Source organism: Rhinichthys klamathensis, unplaced genomic scaffold, assembly GCF_029890125.1.
Source record: "Rhinichthys klamathensis goyatoka isolate OS25496 unplaced genomic scaffold, OSU_Roscu_1.1 h1tg000065l_1, whole genome shotgun sequence".
Lineage (NCBI taxonomy): Eukaryota > Metazoa > Chordata > Actinopteri > Cypriniformes > Leuciscidae > Rhinichthys > Rhinichthys klamathensis.
In genome coordinates this window covers 1157671-1177698 of record NW_026606608.1, presented here as the reverse complement: position 1 = coordinate 1177698, position 20028 = coordinate 1157671, and the positions used below count along the sequence as shown (strand labels likewise).

At 39.7% G+C, this 20028-nt stretch overlaps 1 protein-coding gene across 1 annotated transcript in view; it reads right to left on the bottom strand.

Moving 5' to 3' along the window:
• rnf213a (ring finger protein 213a) overlaps positions 1 to 20028 on the bottom strand; it is a 118472-nt gene that overhangs the window by 39197 nt on the left and 59247 nt on the right. Inside the window, exons 31-46 of the mRNA XM_056249969.1 lie at positions 19809 to 19933; positions 19614 to 19709; positions 19406 to 19527; positions 19197 to 19328; positions 19006 to 19100; positions 18778 to 18931; positions 18555 to 18690; positions 18218 to 18409; positions 10270 to 10391; positions 9927 to 10084; positions 9612 to 9821; positions 9318 to 9505; positions 6333 to 6453; positions 6150 to 6250; positions 4470 to 4652; positions 1559 to 1725 (exon numbers count right to left, since the gene is read on the bottom strand). Of these exons, the coding sequence (XP_056105944.1) occupies positions 1559 to 1725; positions 4470 to 4652; positions 6150 to 6250; positions 6333 to 6453; positions 9318 to 9505; positions 9612 to 9821; positions 9927 to 10084; positions 10270 to 10391; positions 18218 to 18409; positions 18555 to 18690; positions 18778 to 18931; positions 19006 to 19100; positions 19197 to 19328; positions 19406 to 19527; positions 19614 to 19709; positions 19809 to 19933 (2302 nt within the window). The remainder of the gene's footprint in view (positions 1 to 1558; positions 1726 to 4469; positions 4653 to 6149; positions 6251 to 6332; positions 6454 to 9317; positions 9506 to 9611; positions 9822 to 9926; positions 10085 to 10269; positions 10392 to 18217; positions 18410 to 18554; positions 18691 to 18777; positions 18932 to 19005; positions 19101 to 19196; positions 19329 to 19405; positions 19528 to 19613; positions 19710 to 19808; positions 19934 to 20028) is intronic.

Here is a 20028-nt window from a genome sequence, read left to right as displayed (position 1 = left end):
CTCTCTTTTTATATAGATAACATAAACGGAGAATATTAATTTTAGTTTTGAATCGGATCATTTAAAAGTACAAACTCAAACGATTTAAAAGATATATTGCTTATGGCTGGGTGAATAGTATAAGCTGAGTTGTGTTGAAGATTAGAGACGTGCTCCAGAAAAAAAGTTCACGGTGACTGCAGGCAGAACGCACACCCTGTTTATTTTCTTTATTTTACAAAAGCACAATATTTTATTTCGATTGTATGTGCGCACATAAAAAAGTAGACATTTAACAGATTATTTTCTCATATTTCTTAACTCTATATGAACAGAAATGATGGTAGTACTTTAAGTCTATTTTTCTGCTATGTGAAAAAAAACGAGCAAAACGCGCCCGCGCGTTTCTGGTCCCCAGAGGGTTAATCGCGGCAGCTGTAATCTTATTCACATTTGTTTTTCTGATTAATTGTTTTGCTCTATGAGAAAGACAAGGTTACAAAATATTCGGGGCTTTACTTAAAACATTCGGGGCTTAAAGGTTGGGTAGGTCGTTTTTGGTCTAAAAAACTTTTTCCCAAATTTGTTTAAACTTTCTATATATATCAATGCATAATTAAAATGTAAGTACTCTGATAAAAAGAGTATAAAAATCGAGTGACTCTAGACCGTTTAATCTGCACTAAACACAGCTCATTATTTCCTTCCGGGACGAAACAAAGGATTGGCTTAGGCGACTGTCACTCTCTCGCAACCATGGCAACACCCCCGCTGCTACATGCGCTGCCCACATGCGCGCACTCGTTTGACTCGAGGAGGGTAAGAGACTAGTAAGAGACACAATTACATGCAAAACACGGCGTATATGTTATGAATCTTACACAAAATTCACCTTCATCACAGTGTAACTGATTGTAATGGGAAAACGTGTATCAATGCAACCTGTTTTTAGCTTTGCTTTATGTTACTAGCTCGTTAACGAATCAAACTCAATATATTTTAAACTTTAACAGTATCGATATGCTAGCTTGATAGTGAGTATTAACAGCCATGTTAGTTGTTTATATTCATAATGATAAAGTTAGGTATTTTATTACATGTGAGTCTGACATGATGTCACTACATGCACTGCTCCTCTCCGCTCGGCGCTAGTAAGCGCGTCCTCCAGCTGTGAGCTGTCGGCATCGCGCGTTCATGTGTTTTGGGGGCGTGGTTTTGGAAGGAGCCCAGAATGGAGGGGGTGGAAGTGAATGGAGATAAGTAGCTGTGTTTATTACAGCCCTGAGAGGACTACAGACACTCGATTTTTATACTCTCTTTTCCAGAGTACTTACATTTTAATTATGCATTGATATATATAGAAAGTTTAAACAAATTTGGCAAAAAGTTTTTAAAAAAAATTCTACCTACAATACCTTTAAGCCCCCTTAGCCCAGCCCTAGCGCCGCAGCATTTAATGGTCAAAATATTAATAATTAATATTCAATATTAGTATTAATAAACAAACAAACTTCGAATAAGATTTTTGGGCAAAAGTCAAAGCCCTACCACACATACACATTACCACCAGCAGACGTACCTCTGATCTGAGGCAGCGAGCAGGCGTCGACCATCAGAAGAGACAGAAGGTGGAGTATGATGTCTCTGCTGGGAGGAGTGTTGTCCTTGAAGCACACGCTGGACACCAGATCAATGAAGAAAGCATTACATCGCATTTTGAACGATGTGTTTTGATTGATGAGACCCCTAATGAACAAAATAAGCACCCAATCTTTTAGACTGACAGAGAGAGACACAGGCAAACAGAAAGATAAAGCACAACTATCCAGCACAAGTCAAGACATTTATTTACAACTGGGTGTCTACAGACTTTTTAATTTTTAATACCTTTTTAATGCCACTTTGAATGAAATTTAAGACCAAACCTGTGATGGAAATACACATTATATTACATACGTATATATGTAATATTTAATGTTTAACCCGAGTAATTTAATATTAGCTACTTGTTTATTGATCAATGTAACATTTGCAATCGTGAGAATATTCAGCAAAATAGCTCCCGTCATGTTATGTTACTTAACTATATTATATGTTATAATTAAATAACTCAACATTTTGAATTTTTACCTCAGTATGTTTCTTCTGTGAGTTTTTTATGTGTGCTGTTATGCTCATTAGTTTTGATTTCTAACTATAAAATCTCTCACAGAGTCTCAACAGAAATACATTATCAAAATCAATCACTGTTTATGTAATAAAATCAGAATTATTCTCGCGATTCGATGCTTCACTGGTTATTTTGATGGACATTGGGTCCGTCAGACTGGAGAAATTTTAGCGGTAATGTGACCAGAAATATTTAAGACCCATCGAATCTGAATTTAAGACATTTTAATACTTTTTAAGTCATTTTATTAGGAAAACTTTATTTAAGACATTTTAATACTTTTTAAGGCCTAACCTGGCCTAGCCTAACCGCGGCCACCCTGATATGAGTGTTTCAAAGCAGCTTTACAGAGATAACAGGAAAATAATGCAGCAAAGATTATTTCCAGAAGAAAACAGTGTCATAGTCCAGCTTAAGTAAGTTCAGTGATGGTTCATTTCTGCTGTAAAAAGTTATTAATTTAGTTCATTTATATATATATATATAGCCGCTCTGGAGAAACCGTGATGTCATCGTCCAGCTCAGCTCAGTTCTCATAATGCTGTCAATGCAGGAGATCAATAATATTGTTGAATATTAAAGCTGCAAGCAGCATTTAGCGGGGTCTAGGAAATACATGGTTTTTAAGCTTTTTAACAGTTATAGTGCAACTTATGGTCCAATCTCCATTAGGGGTGGTTAATCTGTCTGATTTCCCGATTCGATTCGATTACGATTATTGAAGTCCCGATTCGATTACAGTCGATTTTCGATTATTAACGATTCTCGATTAGCGATTATTGATTTTCCATTTCACAACAGTAAACGAAAAAACACTACAAAGTGATTGCAGTATTAAAAAAAGTCAGCTGCTGAATTACTTAACTCTTTTATTAACAACAACTCAAAGCACTTTCTGTGTCGTGTAGTTATAACTTCAGAATTATTTGTATGTAGCTTATGTTCTGTAGAACACAGAAATGAATACATCACATTGTGTTGTGACTCAAGTTGAACGAAACAATAACAAATAAATGAAAGGCTTATTTCCTTAAGGAAGTAGATCAGAACCAACATACTGTAGAAATTGGACAATTTTGTTCTAGAAAGACAAGGTGTTGTTCAGGTGGAGGAGACTGCAGGTTGCAGTCGAAACATGTCAAGGTAAATAAAAAGTTTATAATGCAAAATAATGTTTGCATTATATGCGGTTAGAACAGCTGTCAGCAGCGCGTCCATATCAAGCGCCTCGTCCCCTGAGGCGGCGGCTGCGAGTCCGGGAGAGGGGGCGGAGAAGGAGAGATAGACGCTCGAGGGAGTCATTCCGGCGAGCATTTGCATCAGAAAACGACGGCAGTGCAGCCGGCAGGGTCGACATCGGAAGTGCGTCGCTGAGCTCACAAACCCCTGAGGGCAAGAGCTGCGTGTTCCTGGCCCAGGCAGAGAGCGCAGATCACATGGCGGTCTGCGTCGCTGTGCGGGGCTCTGCACGCGCCGCAGGAAGTGCAAGGCATCTTGAAAAAGACGCTCGCTGCTCTTTTAGACAGTTAGTTTTGCAAGAAAGGATCCGTCGCCGGATAGCGTAGCTCGCACGGAGGGCTGAAGGTGGCGAAGACGGCCGGCTTCTTCAGGCGCTGTCTTGTCGCTTCCTCGACGGCGGCTTCTCTCTAGATCCAGCGATGCGGCAATAATAATAACGCAATTTTTTTTTAAAATAATAAAAAATCAATTTTTGAAAATTTTATAATCGATTCATAATCGTCCATAACATACTCGCGATTAATCAATAATCGATTTTTTTAACCACCCCTAATCTCCATGAAACTTTGCATGCTTCTTCACCATGTTATGACACATATGCTCATCAATTTTTGTGAAGTTCTGAGATTTCCTTTAGGATTTATAGGCTTTTGAGTGTAATTTATCACGCCCCTTTTCTAAATGATCCTGTTAGAGCCACCCAAATGCAAATTTAAACTTTTTTTTTGGAATTGCCCTAGACTGGTTTGGTTCCGATCGGGCGAAAAACCAGGGAGTAGTTCGCAAAAGTAGGTTGTGGACAAAATTCAACATAGCAGAAAATTGTTCCTGCCTAAATCAAACGGTCTAGGAGTTAATAGCAATTTAGTACTTTGGTTGCTGTAGCGCCACCTATGGGCCAATCGGGGTCCTACTCTGATAGGTTCTCCCCAAATTGAGGCCTACCATCTGGCCAGGTTTCAAGTCTCCAGCACTTACGGTTTGGTCAGCACGATCAGTTCTACAAATCCTTACAATTACAATAGGGTTTCAGCACTTTGTGCTTGAACCCCTAATTAAGCACAGACAAGTATTAGATTACCGTATTCTCTCAGAGGCCTTGAGCTCAAAGTCATCAGGCACTTCTTGTACACACAGAGGGCAGTGCATCTGACCGGGCACCAGCCACTGCTTGATGCAGGTCAGGCAATAGATGTGGTCACACGGCAGACTCAAAGGGTCCCGAGGGTCTCCCATACACACTGGGCAAAGCTGAATGCCAAACCTGGGTAAACAGACAGAAGCTGGGTTTACATGGACCTTAATAATCTGTTTGTAAGCACTGTCCAAACAAAAGTTGCCAATCAGAATGAATTGGCCAAATCCTAGATTGTTAAGGGGTGGTTACACTTTATTTTAAGGTGTCATTGTTACACTGTAATTATATATTTCAGTACTGAGTAATAATAATTAACTACATGTATTTACTATAGGGTTAGGTTTTGGTTGAGGCTTAAAGGGATAGTTCACTTTGAAATAAATTTTTGGTATGTTTTAGCTTACCTCAAGGGCATCCAAGATGTAGGTGTCTTTGTTTCCGCAGTAGTTTCAATTTTGATATTTTTAGGTCAAACCGTTCTTGTCTGTCAGTCATATAATACAGGTCTATGGTCACCACCTCAAAGAGCATGCACAGAGAAGTCCAAATTAAACATGATTTAATGACTCGTAAATGTAAGTACACATTGATGGCCTGAGACACGAAACGAGCGGTTTGTGTGAGAAAACGAACAGTATTTATATCGTTTTTACCTCTTGTAACCACAGCCACATCCAAGTAATCTGAGGGCGCGGGCGCTTCGGTCTTTTCCGGCAAGCGCCGGAAGTGATCTCTCGCGCGTGTACGTCACTCATTGTTTACACAGAACAGAGATTGTAGGTAAGACGGCTAATTAAAATGGTACTAATTTGCGCTTATCCGGGATGTTTAAACCGTCGTAAAATAAAAAAATAAATAAAATAAAATAAATAAAACAATTGTATGAGTGACGTACACGCGCGAGAGATCACTTCCGGCGCTTTCCGGCGCTTGCGCAGACCGAAGCGTCCTCGCCCTCGCATCACTTGGACGTGGCTGTGGTTACAAGAGGTAAAAACGATATAAATACTGTTCGTTTTCTCACACAAACCGCTCGTTTCGTGTCTTAGGCCATCAATGTGTACTTACATTTACGAGTCATTAAATCATGTTTAATCTGGACTTCTCTGTGCATGCTCTTTGAGGTGGTGACCATAGACCTGCATTATATGACTGACAGACAAGAACGGTTTGACCTAAAAATATCAAAATTGAAACTACTGCGGAAACAAAGACACCTACATCTTGGATGCCCTTGAGGTAAGCTAAAACATATCAAAAATTAATTTCAAAGTGAACTATCCCTTTAATTTCATGTAATTATGCATAAATTACTACGGTAAGTACAAGGACACAGTAAAATAAAGTATAACATTTCTCTGAATCTCTTCAGTGTGCACATGTCCAAAGATCAAATCTGAAGTTCAAATTTGAAGCTTGTGACATAACACACGCATCAACCTGATCACTTTATTTAGTGTTCATGTAAACACTACGTTTGGATTCATCAATGGGAATGATTTCATTCTGATTGAAACAAAGGGTGTCCATTTAAACGTTGCCAGAGACAAATCCCCAAAATCCTGTAATAAAAGCCTCTTACTAAATCCTTTGACAAAAAAAAAAACTAATATCAAATCAAACCTAAAAATGCTCTGAGACGCTTCATCTTTACAGGCTTTGAGTACGGTGATCACTGCCTCAAACGGCTGCTTCTTCTTGAGGTCCGAGTTCTTCTCTAGGACCTTTAGCACACAGATGAGTATTGATAAATAGTTCCTTCAGGAGTTTCATTTCAGCTTGAGGAAGGAGCATCAGTGGACTCACTTGTGCTAGGCGTCGAGTGTGTTCCAGAACCAGTGGCCTGAGTTTCAACTGCAGCTCTCCAACACCCAGAAGCATGTGCTCCACAAACAAGGCCAGAGAGTAGATGCGCTGCCAGCCTTGTCTGAAAATTAATAATATACAATGATGCAAATGATCATACATGATAATATTGATAAAGTACAGTAAATAATCTGAACTGAGAACGGCTTGAAAATTCCAATTCAATTCCCAAATGAGACAGCAAACAGGATACTAGGGGTGGCACGGTTCACAAAACCCACGGTTCGGTTTGTATCACGGTTTTAGGGTCACGGTTTTCGGTTCTGTACGGTTCTTGTTGTTATTTTTTCTTTTAATCTTTAACACTCCAGAAATGTACTTCAGCATATGATATATAGCTTAATTATCCACAATTTAGGATACAGTATTAACAAAAATGTTATATCATGCAATCATGCACAAACTCAATTTGACTTGACTTTAAACACATTATTGGGACCATCTCCGAGGAAAGCTAGGTGACATTTTAATAGAGCAAGAGAGAAGACATTGATGACATGCTTTTTGTTTATTTGGCAAAAAAAGTAGAATATGTATCACTATCTCTACAGGAACTTATGTGCATTTTTAGCACACAAAGATTGAAATTAACTTGCATTTATCAAACTGCCAACTTAAGTGTAAAGAGGAACTCTTAAAACTCTGTCTTTTAAATAAGTCAAAATACATGAAACATAATTGCCTATAATTAGGCTATAGCAATAGCAAAGGCCATAATCATAAAGTGAAACATAAGTTCAACCTCAACACAAGAACAGTATCAACAATGCTTCTAGGATACATTTTTTTTCACTTGAAATAAAAGTGCAGTATTTGGAAACATATGACTGGAGTTCTTATCTAATCTAATCTTATCTATCTCTTCTTATCTAGCCACTGTAGCTATATATTTAAATATCATAACATGAAATCCAAAATGTTCCCACACACCGGACTCCGGACTCCAACTCCGGTTAGCCTTCCTTATCTCTCCCACTTGCCATTTCTACGTGTGACGTGACATGCAGCACTCCATACTCCCCTTTTACTGGCTTGTTCGACTCATAGACAGGTTCGACTTGAACCGGTGCTGCACAGAGCGATCGGTAATGACATCAAAGTACCGCGAGAGTGATTGAAAAGCATACGGAGCCGTCGCTCTCGCGGTACTTTGATGTCATTCACCGATCGCTCTGTGCAGCACCGGTTCAAGTCGAACAAGCCTCATATATGTATGTCCACACACACGTCTTATTTCGCGCGAAAAGGAAACACACGTCTGAGGTCACATACGGGCACGAGGCTACATTGCGCATGCGTCGAAACGTGAGATGCACACACACTCCGAACCGAGACAAGCGAACCGAACGGTTCGGATGTTTTTTCATGTACCGTGCCACCCCTACAGGATACATAATTGTAATTACATTTTGAATCTATGGAAGAATTTAAATGTAAGTGAAATTCAGAATAGAATAGAAGAAAATGCATTATCATACACACACTCACACACAAAAACACAACACAAAATGATGTAACATTTACAGCAGCATCAAGACCACTTTGACATATGGATTGTGCTTAATTAGCATACTGCTCCCAATAAGTAACAAAATAACCCCAACATTTTCATATTTATATGTTGTGATTTAAATCTGCTACTTGGGTGGAGTGATTTGCTCGAGAAGCCCCATGGTGAGGAGCAGAGAGTTTGCTCAGTGTTGCGCTAATCACTCCGCCCAAGTAGCAGATTTAAATCACAACATATAAATATGAAAATGTTGGGGTTATTTTGTCACTTATTGGGAGCAGTATGCTAGCTGGAGCCATTCATTTCCAGTCTTTGTGCTAAGCTAGGCTAGCGGTGGATGCGTCAGACAGAGTAACGGCACGCACAGAGATGAAAAATGTATGTATGGACTTATCTAACTCTAGGGGATACGGTGAATAAGTCTCAAAAAGTTGGCGTGTTCCTTTAAGATGACTTAAAATACAATAAAACAAGTATTACAATAAGCTAAAACAACAACACAAAAATCAAATAACGTTGTGGAGAAAAAAAAATGGTATTCAAAAAAATTTTGTGTTTGGCTTGCTTAGTTGGGGACATTAAATTTTATATTTAACAATACTATTACAACATTATTTTCCTGTTATCTCTATAAAGCTGCTTTGAAACAATCTGTATTGTAAAAAGCGCTATATAAATAAAGGTGACTTGACAGGAGTTTTCGAAGTCAAACCGATAATCTACAGAAGAGGTACAGAGCGACACAAGTCCCACACAAATAGACTGAGAACAGCAGTAGGTGCTATCATGCAATAAATATAACTAAAATATACAGATAAGATGTTACTTGTGTAGGATTACAAATTTATTTAAATGTTTAATTTAGATTTCCAGTACAATAGTATATAAACTGAGAAAGTTCTGTAGATTGAATTTAGCATTCAGCTATTGAGGACGAGATTCCTGTCCTGTTCTGTTTCTCTCTATACAGCCGCCAGACCTGTTTCTCTCTATTGTAAGTTAAATGAGTCAGATTACTGAGACTTCCACCCTTTGTCTCTATGATAATTTAAGGTTTGAGCAATCTAGTCAGGCTGATTGGAAGCCCCTGAATAACTGCTATGCTCATGAGATCAGGGCTGGGGAATTTCCGGTAACGAGCTGACTTCCGTACTACATTTGCATGTTTTGTTTCAGAGTGACTCCACCCATATGTAATCCCTCCCTCTTATAATGTATATTACAATGTTTGACTCAAGATGTCAGACGAGATTGAGATGCTACAGCGACGCAATAAAGAACTTCTGCTTGAAAGATACCTCAACGTCTCCTGGTCTGCGCTTCTGACTTTTCTACACTTTAGAAGAAAATAGTTCACAACACTTGTAAAAACATTGATGATAGGACACCATATTTTATAGCTCATAATAACTCACTGGATGAGGGTGACCATCTGTTTGCTTTTCTCGCCGTAGTGGCGTACGCTCTCCTCACAGCAGACCAGCTCAATCGGCACCTGAAGCTTCTTCACACGCCTGAGCCAGGCCAGAGTCTCAGCATCTCCATCTAGAGTCTGGGGCTCCAGGTATTCAATACAGGCCACAGCAGCGAACGCATCTAACGCCTGAGAGACAGAGAGACGTCAGAGGGAAGTAACCAAAGAAGAACATCCACATCCAATCCCTGTCTTCATGCAAGTCTTCATGCAAACCTTTGAAGCAAGCACTTACAAGTTCTCTGCCCTCTCTTGCAGGTTTGTTATATTGCAGCATCTGAGCTATCTGAGGCTGTATACTGATCATCCGGTAGAGGTTCTGTATTCGGTTCTTGAAGTGATGGTAGGCCGCATGAACCCACGGCAGAGAAATGACTTCACCCTCATGTGCTTCCTCACCGTCTCTGAGCTCATGTACACTGCAAGTAAGGGCTCCACACAAGAGCTAAAATGTAAACAGACACACATATCAACACAAGTGTGTGTGCTTGGATGTACGTGCAGATGATGGGTAAAAAAAAAAGTATCTTTGAAAGGGTCGGACTCTCACCTCGAGGTCCACCTTCGATATTACATTCATGGTCATGGAGACGAAATCCTGGAGATACCTGTGGAAAAACTCCATCTGCATCTCTTGGGATGCTTCAGAGATGTACCTGCCCAAGGGGGTCTTCCAAAAATACTCTTCAAACTGCTTTAGAGAGTGTCCTGGTGAAAGAAACGCAAAGAAAGCATGTATTTTTTTTACTTTTTACTGTAAATAAAAGAGTTAAAGGAATGGGAAAACTGAAAATGTTTTTTTTTTTCAAGAAAACTAACCACACTGATATAAGCCGGATTGCTCAGGGAAAACAAACATAGCATAAAAAAGAAACGAAATTAAGCAAAAATACCTTCTCGCTGCAAAGCATGCACCCAGAGGTCCTCTAGACAATCTTTAATTCTCCAGCTGAAAGGCATGGTGCAACCCATGCTCCTGTCAACTGCAATGTAGTTCTGAATCAAGATCGTCGAGCTGTTAAGATGGAGTGTTTTCTTTCAGTTATAATAATCACATTGCTTTAAAGTCAGAAATATACTGTACCATACACGTGTGCTAATGTAGACACCAAGGCATAAGCAATGCGTTGTGAATATGTGATCCTGTTTTACATTACATATTTAAAGGGGTCCTATTATGCCCTGTTACAAAGTCTTGATTTTTGGTGATATATTTTTGTCATTATTTTTTGAGGATGCAAGACACACAAACACATGATTATCTTCATAATTCTAGTTTTGACTTCTAAAGTTTTTTTGAATTCGACCCAAATCCAAAATTTCACTGCAATATACAGTTAAAGTCCAAAGTTCCAATACTGCTCAACAAAAAAAACAGGAAGATTGTGTGTAGTACGTACATGTGATTTATTTGAAATTGGCTACTTTATTATTCCAATATCCGTTTTTGATACTAAATCCCACAGGGAAAATGGCTTCTCTTTGTGACATGCTGTCTTTGCATTTGAACATTGCACATTTTAAACAGGACACGCATTAGCGGAAAAAACGCGTAGCCAATACAAACGTAGGCTATTTATAGAAAACAGTTGACAATAATTGTCCTGTCACAGGACCAATAATAGCAAAACGAATCGGAATCACTTATTCTAAAAAGAATATCAAGTATAAGTTAGACGATTCCGACATATAAGCGCTGTGTTAACAGTAAAGCGTCCGTCATTTAAAGAATTTAAAGATTTAAAGAAAGGCTGACAGCTGGGAAATCCACATAGAAATAGTAGGGACCTGGGGTGTAGACCATTTCAATAGAATACATTTCTTAGCCAGGAATATGAGAGTTGTAATCAAAGGTTTAAAGTCCGAGTCAAGCAGGTCAATAGGAATGTCATTCAGCAGAAAGAGTGAAGGAGATAAAATTAAATGTTTTCCTGTTATCTCCTGTATAGCAGAATGAACCCCCTTCCAGAATGGTTGAATAAGAACACAAGACCAAAAAACATGAAAAAAAGTGCCCTTACAAGTCCTGCATTTGAAACAGAGGTCGGAACAGCCAGGAAACATTTTATGCAAACGGACAGGTGTAAAATAAATTCTATGAAAGAATTTAAAATTTTGCTCATGTATGGAAATCGAGGTGCATTTTGGAAAAATACCATCACAAATCCTGGTCCAATTTTCGGGGTCAAACTGAACTCCCAAGTCTCGTTCCCACACCGGCTTCAGAGAATCGTAAACTGAGGAGTCAGAGTAAGCTAGTAAGATATAAAGTCTGGAAATAAGCCCCTTGAATGAATTAACTGACATTATGGTTTCTTCCAATTCCGTTAAATTGAATCGAAATTTGTTTTGCTTTATAAGAGACTCTATAAAGTGCCGAATTTGTAGATATTTAAAAAAATCTTCGGGGGATATACCAAACTCTGTTCTAATTTGTGAAAATGATCTCAGAGTTTCAGAGATAAACATTCCTGAAAAATCGGACAGACCTCTAAAACCCCAATCCAGCAGCCCAATGCTTCTAATCTGAGAGGGAAAGTCCGGGTTCAAAGCCAGGGGGGAGTGAATAGAAACATTTGGAGGAATATTCAAATGTTTTTTCACATCCCTCCAGACTAGCAATGTATTATGGACAATCATATTGTCAGTGAGAGAGTTTAACTGAGTTATGCTATTAATAAAGCACAGGGACTCTAAACTTCTCGGATGGCAAAAAGAAGATTCAAAGTCAATCCATAAAGCGTCCTGCCTTTTCCTAACCCAGCTTATTATCATTTTGATCTGGGCAGCCCAGTAGTAAAGCTGGAAATTAGGTAAGGAGAGACCCCCGAGTTCCCTTGGTTTACAAAGTTTAGTGAAACCAACTCTCTGTTGCTTACCGTTCCAAATAAAACGAGATATGTCAGAGTTCAAAGATTGAAAGAACGAGGTTGCTAGGTAACATGGGAGATTCTGAAAAAGATAATTTAATCGGGGAAGTATGTTCATCCTGATAACATTAGCTCTCCCGAGAAGGGAAATTGGTAAAGGTGCCCACTTTTCTCAATCTTTTTTCATTTTTTGAGTTAAGGGAGAAAAATTAGTTTCAAACAGATTATTTAAATCGGGAGTGAGGAAAATGCCCAAATATTTAAAGCCTTTTTTAGAAACCTCGAAAGGAAATTGAGTCAGATATTCTTGGGAGTAATTAAACGACATAGAGACAGACTTTACGATATTGACTTTATAGCCTGACACAGAGCTGAACGAAGCCAGGGAATCCAGAACTGCAGAAATGGAGGTCCGCAAATTCTGTAAATATAAAAGGACGTCATCCGCATACAGAGAGATTACGTGTTTTTTCCCTCTGATAGTAATTCCGGATATATCGGGATTGGTCCTGATAGATTCTGCCAAGGGCTCAATAAATAACGTAAACAATAAGGGTGATAAGGGGCATCCCTGTCTGCAACCTCTTCGTACAAGAAAGGCCTCAGACATCAAGCTGTTTGTGTTGACGGAGGAAATAGAGTCTGAGTAAAGAAGCTTTATAACATTAATGAAATTAGAACTTAGTCCGAATTTTTCCAAGACCATAAACAAGAAAGGCCACTCCACGCGGTCAAAAGCCTTTTCGGCATCCAAAGATAGTATCATTGAGGACTTATTTTGAGTACGAAAGTAGTGTATAGCATTAAGAGCACGGCGAACATTATCTGAACCGTATCTGGATTTCACAAATCCTGCTTGATCAGGGTCTATCACCTTTGGAAGAATAGGTTCCAATCTACGGGCTAAAACTTTTGCTAATATCTTATAGTCCACATTAAGCAGACTAATGGGCCTATAAGATGAGCAGTCCAGAGGATTTTTATCTTTTTTTAGAAGTAAACTAATTGAAGCTTGTCTCCACGAAGGGGGGACTTCACCCTTCCAGATACCATTTATCGCAGGCATAAGAATCGGATGAATATTAGGCCAGAATTTTTTGAAAAAATTCCAATGGAAAACCATCTGGACCGGGACATTTCCCGTTCGGCATGGACTGAATTGCTGACCAAACCTCCTCTACTGAGAACGGGGCACTTAAATTAATACGATCGTCTTCGGAGCATGCCGGTAGTGTGATATTACTTAAAAAGGCAGCGATGTTAGAATCTGTCGCTTTTGATTCAGAACTGTAAAGAGATTTATAGAATTCCTTGAAAGTACTGTTTATGGTTAAAGGGTCACTCGAAGAGATACCACTTATATTTCGTATCATATTAATTGACCGGTCATTATTCAGATTTTTTAATTGGTATGCCAATAACCGACTAGATTTATTGCCAAATTCGTAATACTTTTGTTTAGTGAAGAGCAGAAGCTTCTGAATATGAGAGGTATGATCCATATTTAGCTTAGTTCTTGCATTCACCAAGGCTTTTAAGTTCGAGACAGTAGGAAAATGCTTATGTATTTGTTCCAATCTAGTTACCTCATTTTCAAGATTTTTCCTGTTACTGTCTTTGACTCTCTTAAGGTGGGAAGTGTAGGAAATTAGGTGACCGCGTAGAGTGGCTTTGGCTGCATCCCAGATCATGGCAGAAGACACTGGAGAATTTCTATTGTCCAGCCAGTATTGAGACAAACTGTCTGAGACGAAAGCAGAGAAGGGATCGCTATTTAAAAGGGATGTATTAAACCTCCAATTGGAGGTTCTAGGGATACTGAATGCAGGGTCAATTTGCAAACGTACAGCAGCGTGATCTGATAAGACAATAGGGTCAATATGACAAGACTGGACTGCATGCAGAAAATTTTTAGGAAGAAAAAAATAGTCAAGCCTGGAATATGAATTGTGAGGGTGAGAATAAAATGTATAATCCTTCACCTTAGGATTTAGTTGACGCCATATATCTACTAAACCAGAATCCGAACATAAATTGTTGAGCGCCTTAGATGATTTAGGGTTTGACACATTTGCAGATGAGGATTTATCTAGAGAAGCATCCATTATACAATTAAAGTCTCCGGCTAGAAAACCTAAGCCTTTGCAATGGTAAGTAAACAATAAAATCATCTGAGATATAAAGTTAGGGGAGTCTACATTTGGAGCATAAACGTTGAGGATAGTTATATGGTGATTGAGAATGGAGCCCGTAACCAAGATAAATCTCCCTTCAGGATCCGATTCTTTATGTTCTAAAATAAAAGGTAGATTTTTATTAAAAAGAATGGCTACCCCTCTTTTGTTCTGTGAATAAGAGGAAGAATAAACTTGGCCCACCCAGTCTCTCCTCAGCTTTGAGTGTTCAATGTCGGATAATTTTGTTTCCTGAAGCAGTACTATGTCAGGTTTTTGTTTTTTCAAATGAGTTAAGATTTTTTTCCTCTTAATTACATGACCAATCCCTTGAACGTTCCATGTGACAAGTTTAAGTGAACCAGCCATAAAGCGTGTGAATTAATCGCGTAGATAAAACGAAAATGTTAGGCACCGTAATACGGCAGAGAGCTGGCCCACTACAACAGACAAATAAGACATAGAAAAACAACTTGCAACGCACGCCCGCCCACACTCTGTCCCCAAACGACAGAGTAAAATCCCCCAAAATGAAAGTCAACAAACAACATAGTAATCAAATACAAAACCAAACTTAATTCAAAGACCACCATAACAGTTCGGACGCCAGAGACAACGGCCAAACCAAGGGAAGTGTAAAAGTAACATTATATGAACCCAAAGAGAAACAACAGTCACGTGGGAATAAAATGAAAGCTATAATATAAACAGGGAGCTATATTTGAAATAAAATCAAACCGTACTGGTTGTTACCTCATCAATGAGGTTAGCTCTGTTAAATATTATCAGGAGAAAGTCAAAAGTAATGGCACAAGGACTCACTATATCAAGACATTATTCTTGCGTTCCTCCCGAACAAAAGAAGATTAAATATCTCAAGTTAGAGTTTCCAAGAAGGTGGCGGCCGCTTCGGGGGTATCGAAAAGACGAATCTGCCCGTTGTGAAGACAGCGGAGCCGCGCTGGGTAAGCGAAGCCACGATACAAGTTATGACGGGCCATCAGCTTTCCAACGGAATCAAACTCGCGACGTTTGCACAGGACCTCCACCGACAGGTCGGAGTAAAACCGTAATCTGGATCCACTGTAGAGGATGTCACGCTTCTGCAGAGCTGCCCTGAGAACCGCTTCTTTCTGAGAGTATCGGAGAAATCGTACTAGGATACTTCTTGGCGGCTTGCTTGCGTCCGGACTGGGGACCAGAGCACGATGAGCACGTTCAATCTCCAGAGAGGGAAAGTCAGCAGGTAGGCCGACTAAAACTGGAATATTCGTTTGGAGAAAGTCCACGAGTGAAGTGGAACCCTCCGCCTTCTCCGGGAGATTGACAATTTTTAAATTCTTTCGACGACCGCGGTTCTCTAGGTCGTCAACCTTCAGCTGTAGGGCATCCATTATGCATAGCTGTTAATCGACCGTCGTGGTTATCGCAAACATCCTCCGCAGTAGAGATCCGAGTCTCGGCTTCATCCATTCGCGTTTCCAGATCTGTTGCCCGGTTGGATAGATTTGAGATAGAGAGTTCGACCGATCCGATGGATGTTTTTATGTCACCCAAAGTACTGTCTATCGTGTCCAAACGAGATTCAACAGATTCATCCATGTTGTTGACACGCGAGGCTACTGATTGGATTTCCGTCAGAATCTGATCCATTGTTGCCGTGCCGATAGCTCCCACAGGGCTAGTTTCGCCATGTTGATCCTCAGCAGACGAACTCGCGGTTGGTTGAGTCTTCGCTTTCTTCCTCCCGATAGACGGGCCGGGCGATGAAAATATAGGAAATTCTTTGTCGCGAGGAGGTTTAGGCATACTTGAGATAAAAGAGTAACTAAGTAAAATGACGTTTGTTTGGAAAAAGGGGAATATAATCCGTGGTTTAGCAAGGAGCGAGGTCTCAAGCGTCCATCCTGCAGCGGGTCACGTGACCACCTCATGGCCTTCATTTTTACTAATTTGATTTACTACCTTTAAATACTTTTTAAAACCCAGCGGACACCCTGACATTATTACAGCACCTCCCTCCCCAGTCTGGATCGAACACGCCGTTCATTTCGGTTTCGATGAAGCCCCTCCTTATGCTGTGATTGGTTAGCTGGCCTAGTGTTGTGATTGGCACCGCTTAGGACATGTTCGGAAAATGTAACGCCCCTTACGACACTTGCACACTGAGTCCGAAATGTTCGTATGCGTTATTTCGGATTTGTAATTGGGTGGCTCTGAATTGTCAAAACACCATTCAAACTGCTTGCTACGGATGCGAAAAACGCAGAAAATCGAACCCGATCTGATTTTTTTTATGACGGACGAAAGTTTCGGAGGCAGTGTGCAAGCGTGATTGACATAACTGACTTAGTGTGCAAGGGCCTTTACCTTTAACGCGAGTTACATCTGCTCAAATTTCCCTAAGGGGTGGTGAACAGCCTTACAAAAGCCAGAGCTTACAAAAGCTACAGTAAACACTACACCAATACTGTGATGTTAGGTAGCAGGCTAGCCAATGCCCTTTATTTACATCATAGCAACTACATAAAATGTATTATTGTAGATGTGTTTTCTATTAACAGTTCCAATTATAAGACATACTAACAAGTTGTGATCCACAAACAACAGATTGTCCTGATAAAGTGAGAACTGCTAGCCTAGAAATCAAGACGCACCCTAGCGGCAGTATTCTGCAGCCAGTGTAGTCTAGCAACTCTCCGTTGGCTTTCGAGCTGGAAAAACCAAACTCTAGTCAGGCCAATCACATCGTGTATAGAGTTGGTGGGCGGGCTTACATAATGACGGCAGAGTTGTGACGGTTCCGCGTGATTTCCATAGGTGATTTGATTCCCTGCTACTTGAAAACAAAGAAGATGACGCTGCTGCTGGCGAACAGCGGTCTATCGAATCGGCTTTGGCCGCGACTCTGGAGGACTTGGAGTTAAGAGAACGTCACTTAAGTCATTCTTAAAAAAGGAAGATGTGTTCTGAGTTTTGATGACCGTATACGGCAAAAGTTTAATATATCAACAAGCTCCACTGGTGGGAAAGCGCATGGGACTCACAGCCGTTCGTTGCTCTGGTTGGTTGTAGCGCTATCCTATTGCGTGCAGAGGGATTTTGAAAGACATCCGTTTATCCCGCCCCTCGGATTGAGGCATGCCAATTGTGAGTTCCCAGACCTAACATCTTGATGTAGGTCTGGCTTGCCAGGCTAGGGAACTGCTTCATTTCATGAGAAGCTTTTGTGCATATCCTGCATTGTAGCGATGTCTTCTCTAACACAGCTCAACCAGGCCTCGAACCTTTTTTTGCGCATTCCATTGACTAACATTTTTTAAACGAGTAACATTGTGACTTCACAAGATCCGGAAAAAACGCGTTGTAGTCGTTTGTTGTAGTTCTTGACAAGTGGATTCTGTTAAATAAAATACCTACCTTTGGAATGGTTCTTTGAGCTTTGTAACCTTGAAGATCTTTTTTTTTGCTCAAACACTAACTAAAGTTGAAAAAGTAAAAAAGCATAATAGGACCCCTTTAACGTGTTTCTATTTGAGACTGCGATTTACATTGCGTTACCAAAAGGTTAAAGTTATTGAAAGGTTAATGTTAACATTGCTAGCTAAAAAAAATATAAACCTTAACTTTCTGAAATGCCAATAATGATGAAAATGCAACACATTTTTGCCTTGCATAGTGAATTGCTGTTGAACACGTTGTAGAACAAAACATAATAAAGCTTGTGTAGCTAAGAGCATTAGTGTACTGGCATAGATTTCTTACAAAATGCCTCTTGAAATCAAATTATCACATACTTGTTTTTCACATTTGTGTGAGGAACATTCAGTAACACGTCATCTCCAAAAATATTCAACCACAGTTTCTTCAAGGATTCTTCAGCGTTTGTATCCAGCAAGAGGTCTAGATTGCAGTCACGGTCAATAACTGAAACAAGCTGAGCCAAGAAGGGAGTTACTACTGCTTGAACTCGCCTCCACAGGGCGTGCCTAAAAAACAAAGATGAACAAATATTGAAAGGAAAATAGTTTTAGGTATTAGGTATAGAGATTCACAAAGAGCTAAGGCCTAGTCGGACCACAGAGGTTCCATGTCAACGTCTGAAATACAATCTAAAATGCGTGTGTAATTTACCTAAAAGTTCCACCCTCTTGCAAGGCATCAATATTTAGTGCTTCCTTGGAGACCCAGGTATTGGCAGAGATTGTGTTTGCATCGTGAGCCATCAATAGAGAATGAATTCGCTTCTTTAACGTTTTCAGAAATTCAGCTGGTGACATAAATATCTAAATATGAGTAACCACTTACAGGACAATTAATGAAAGCTTTGAATAACAGAAACAGCAATAAATCTCACCTTGTAGAGTTTCATTGTCAGCCAGGAGCATGAGCAGAATTTGTACTCTCTTGGTACTGCGGGTGCCCGCCTCAGTCTGATCTCTTAGCATGCCAACTGCACTCTGAACACAGCTACGCACCAGCGCTGTGGTGTCCACAACATTCTCCAAGCCCTGAAGAGCACAAGAAAATTACGTACTGAGTCAACCTAGAAGCTGACTGAACAAATATCCTGTACTGAGAATACATTGCTGTCGTTGAGGTTGTGACTTGCAGTATTGTCTTCTACTTCCATCTTCTCTTCTTCTCCTTCTTCTGCGTACATTTCCTCAACCTCCATTGCTGCAAGCAGTAAAAATCATTTGGATCGTTTGAGAAAGTTGATAATCCCTTAAAGAGAATTCTCAATATTTGATTTGGAAAATAAACCGACTTCACCTTCAGGCTCAGGTACTTTCTCTGCTTTCTCTTCAAACAATTGACTGATGGTCAGACCCTGCAAGGCTTTTATATCAGAGGCGATATCTTTCGATTTTCTGAGGTCATCGATGTGGACCGACTTCCACGGGCCTTATTATAAGAATTTTAAATTAGATTTTCTATAAAACAAACAGTTTTGGTCAGCGACGAAATCAAACTCATCTTACCGCCATGAAATCCAATGTAAGAAGTTCCACCATCCATTCTTGGCAGTTTAGTGATGAAGTACATAAAAGTCTTTACACAGCCCTCTTTCCTGAATTTGTTGATCTCATTGATAGAAGAATACCTGGAAATATATATCAGGTTCAAATCATGCTGCTTTCATTGCATTTACTGAACAAACAAATGTGCCACCAGCTACATTCAACTCACTTTGCAGATGCAATGACATTTAAACTTGGGGAGCCTTCATCAAAATCGGTTTGGATGATAAGTATCTTGTCCCCGGTGGTGTTTTCCAAATAATTTCTGAATACAGAAAAAGGGTTTTAATTAATTTCTTCTTTAAGAATAAGTGTGCTTTTTGTTGTGATGTGAAATAATGTAGTGATGTTGTAAACACTATACTTGATTTTCTTGAGGAATGAGTGTTCTGTGTCAAACTGCTGTAGAGAAAGGAGCTCAACGTTTTGGATCACGTTCTGTAGTGGTTCAATTTCAGCTGCGGTCAGAAGCCTTGAGAAGGTGGTCACCTAAAGAATCAGGACAAAGATTGCAAGTTTAGTGTACAATATTTTTTCTCACAAAGACTTTTTCAAGAGCAGTGGTTCTCAACCTTATTGTCTCC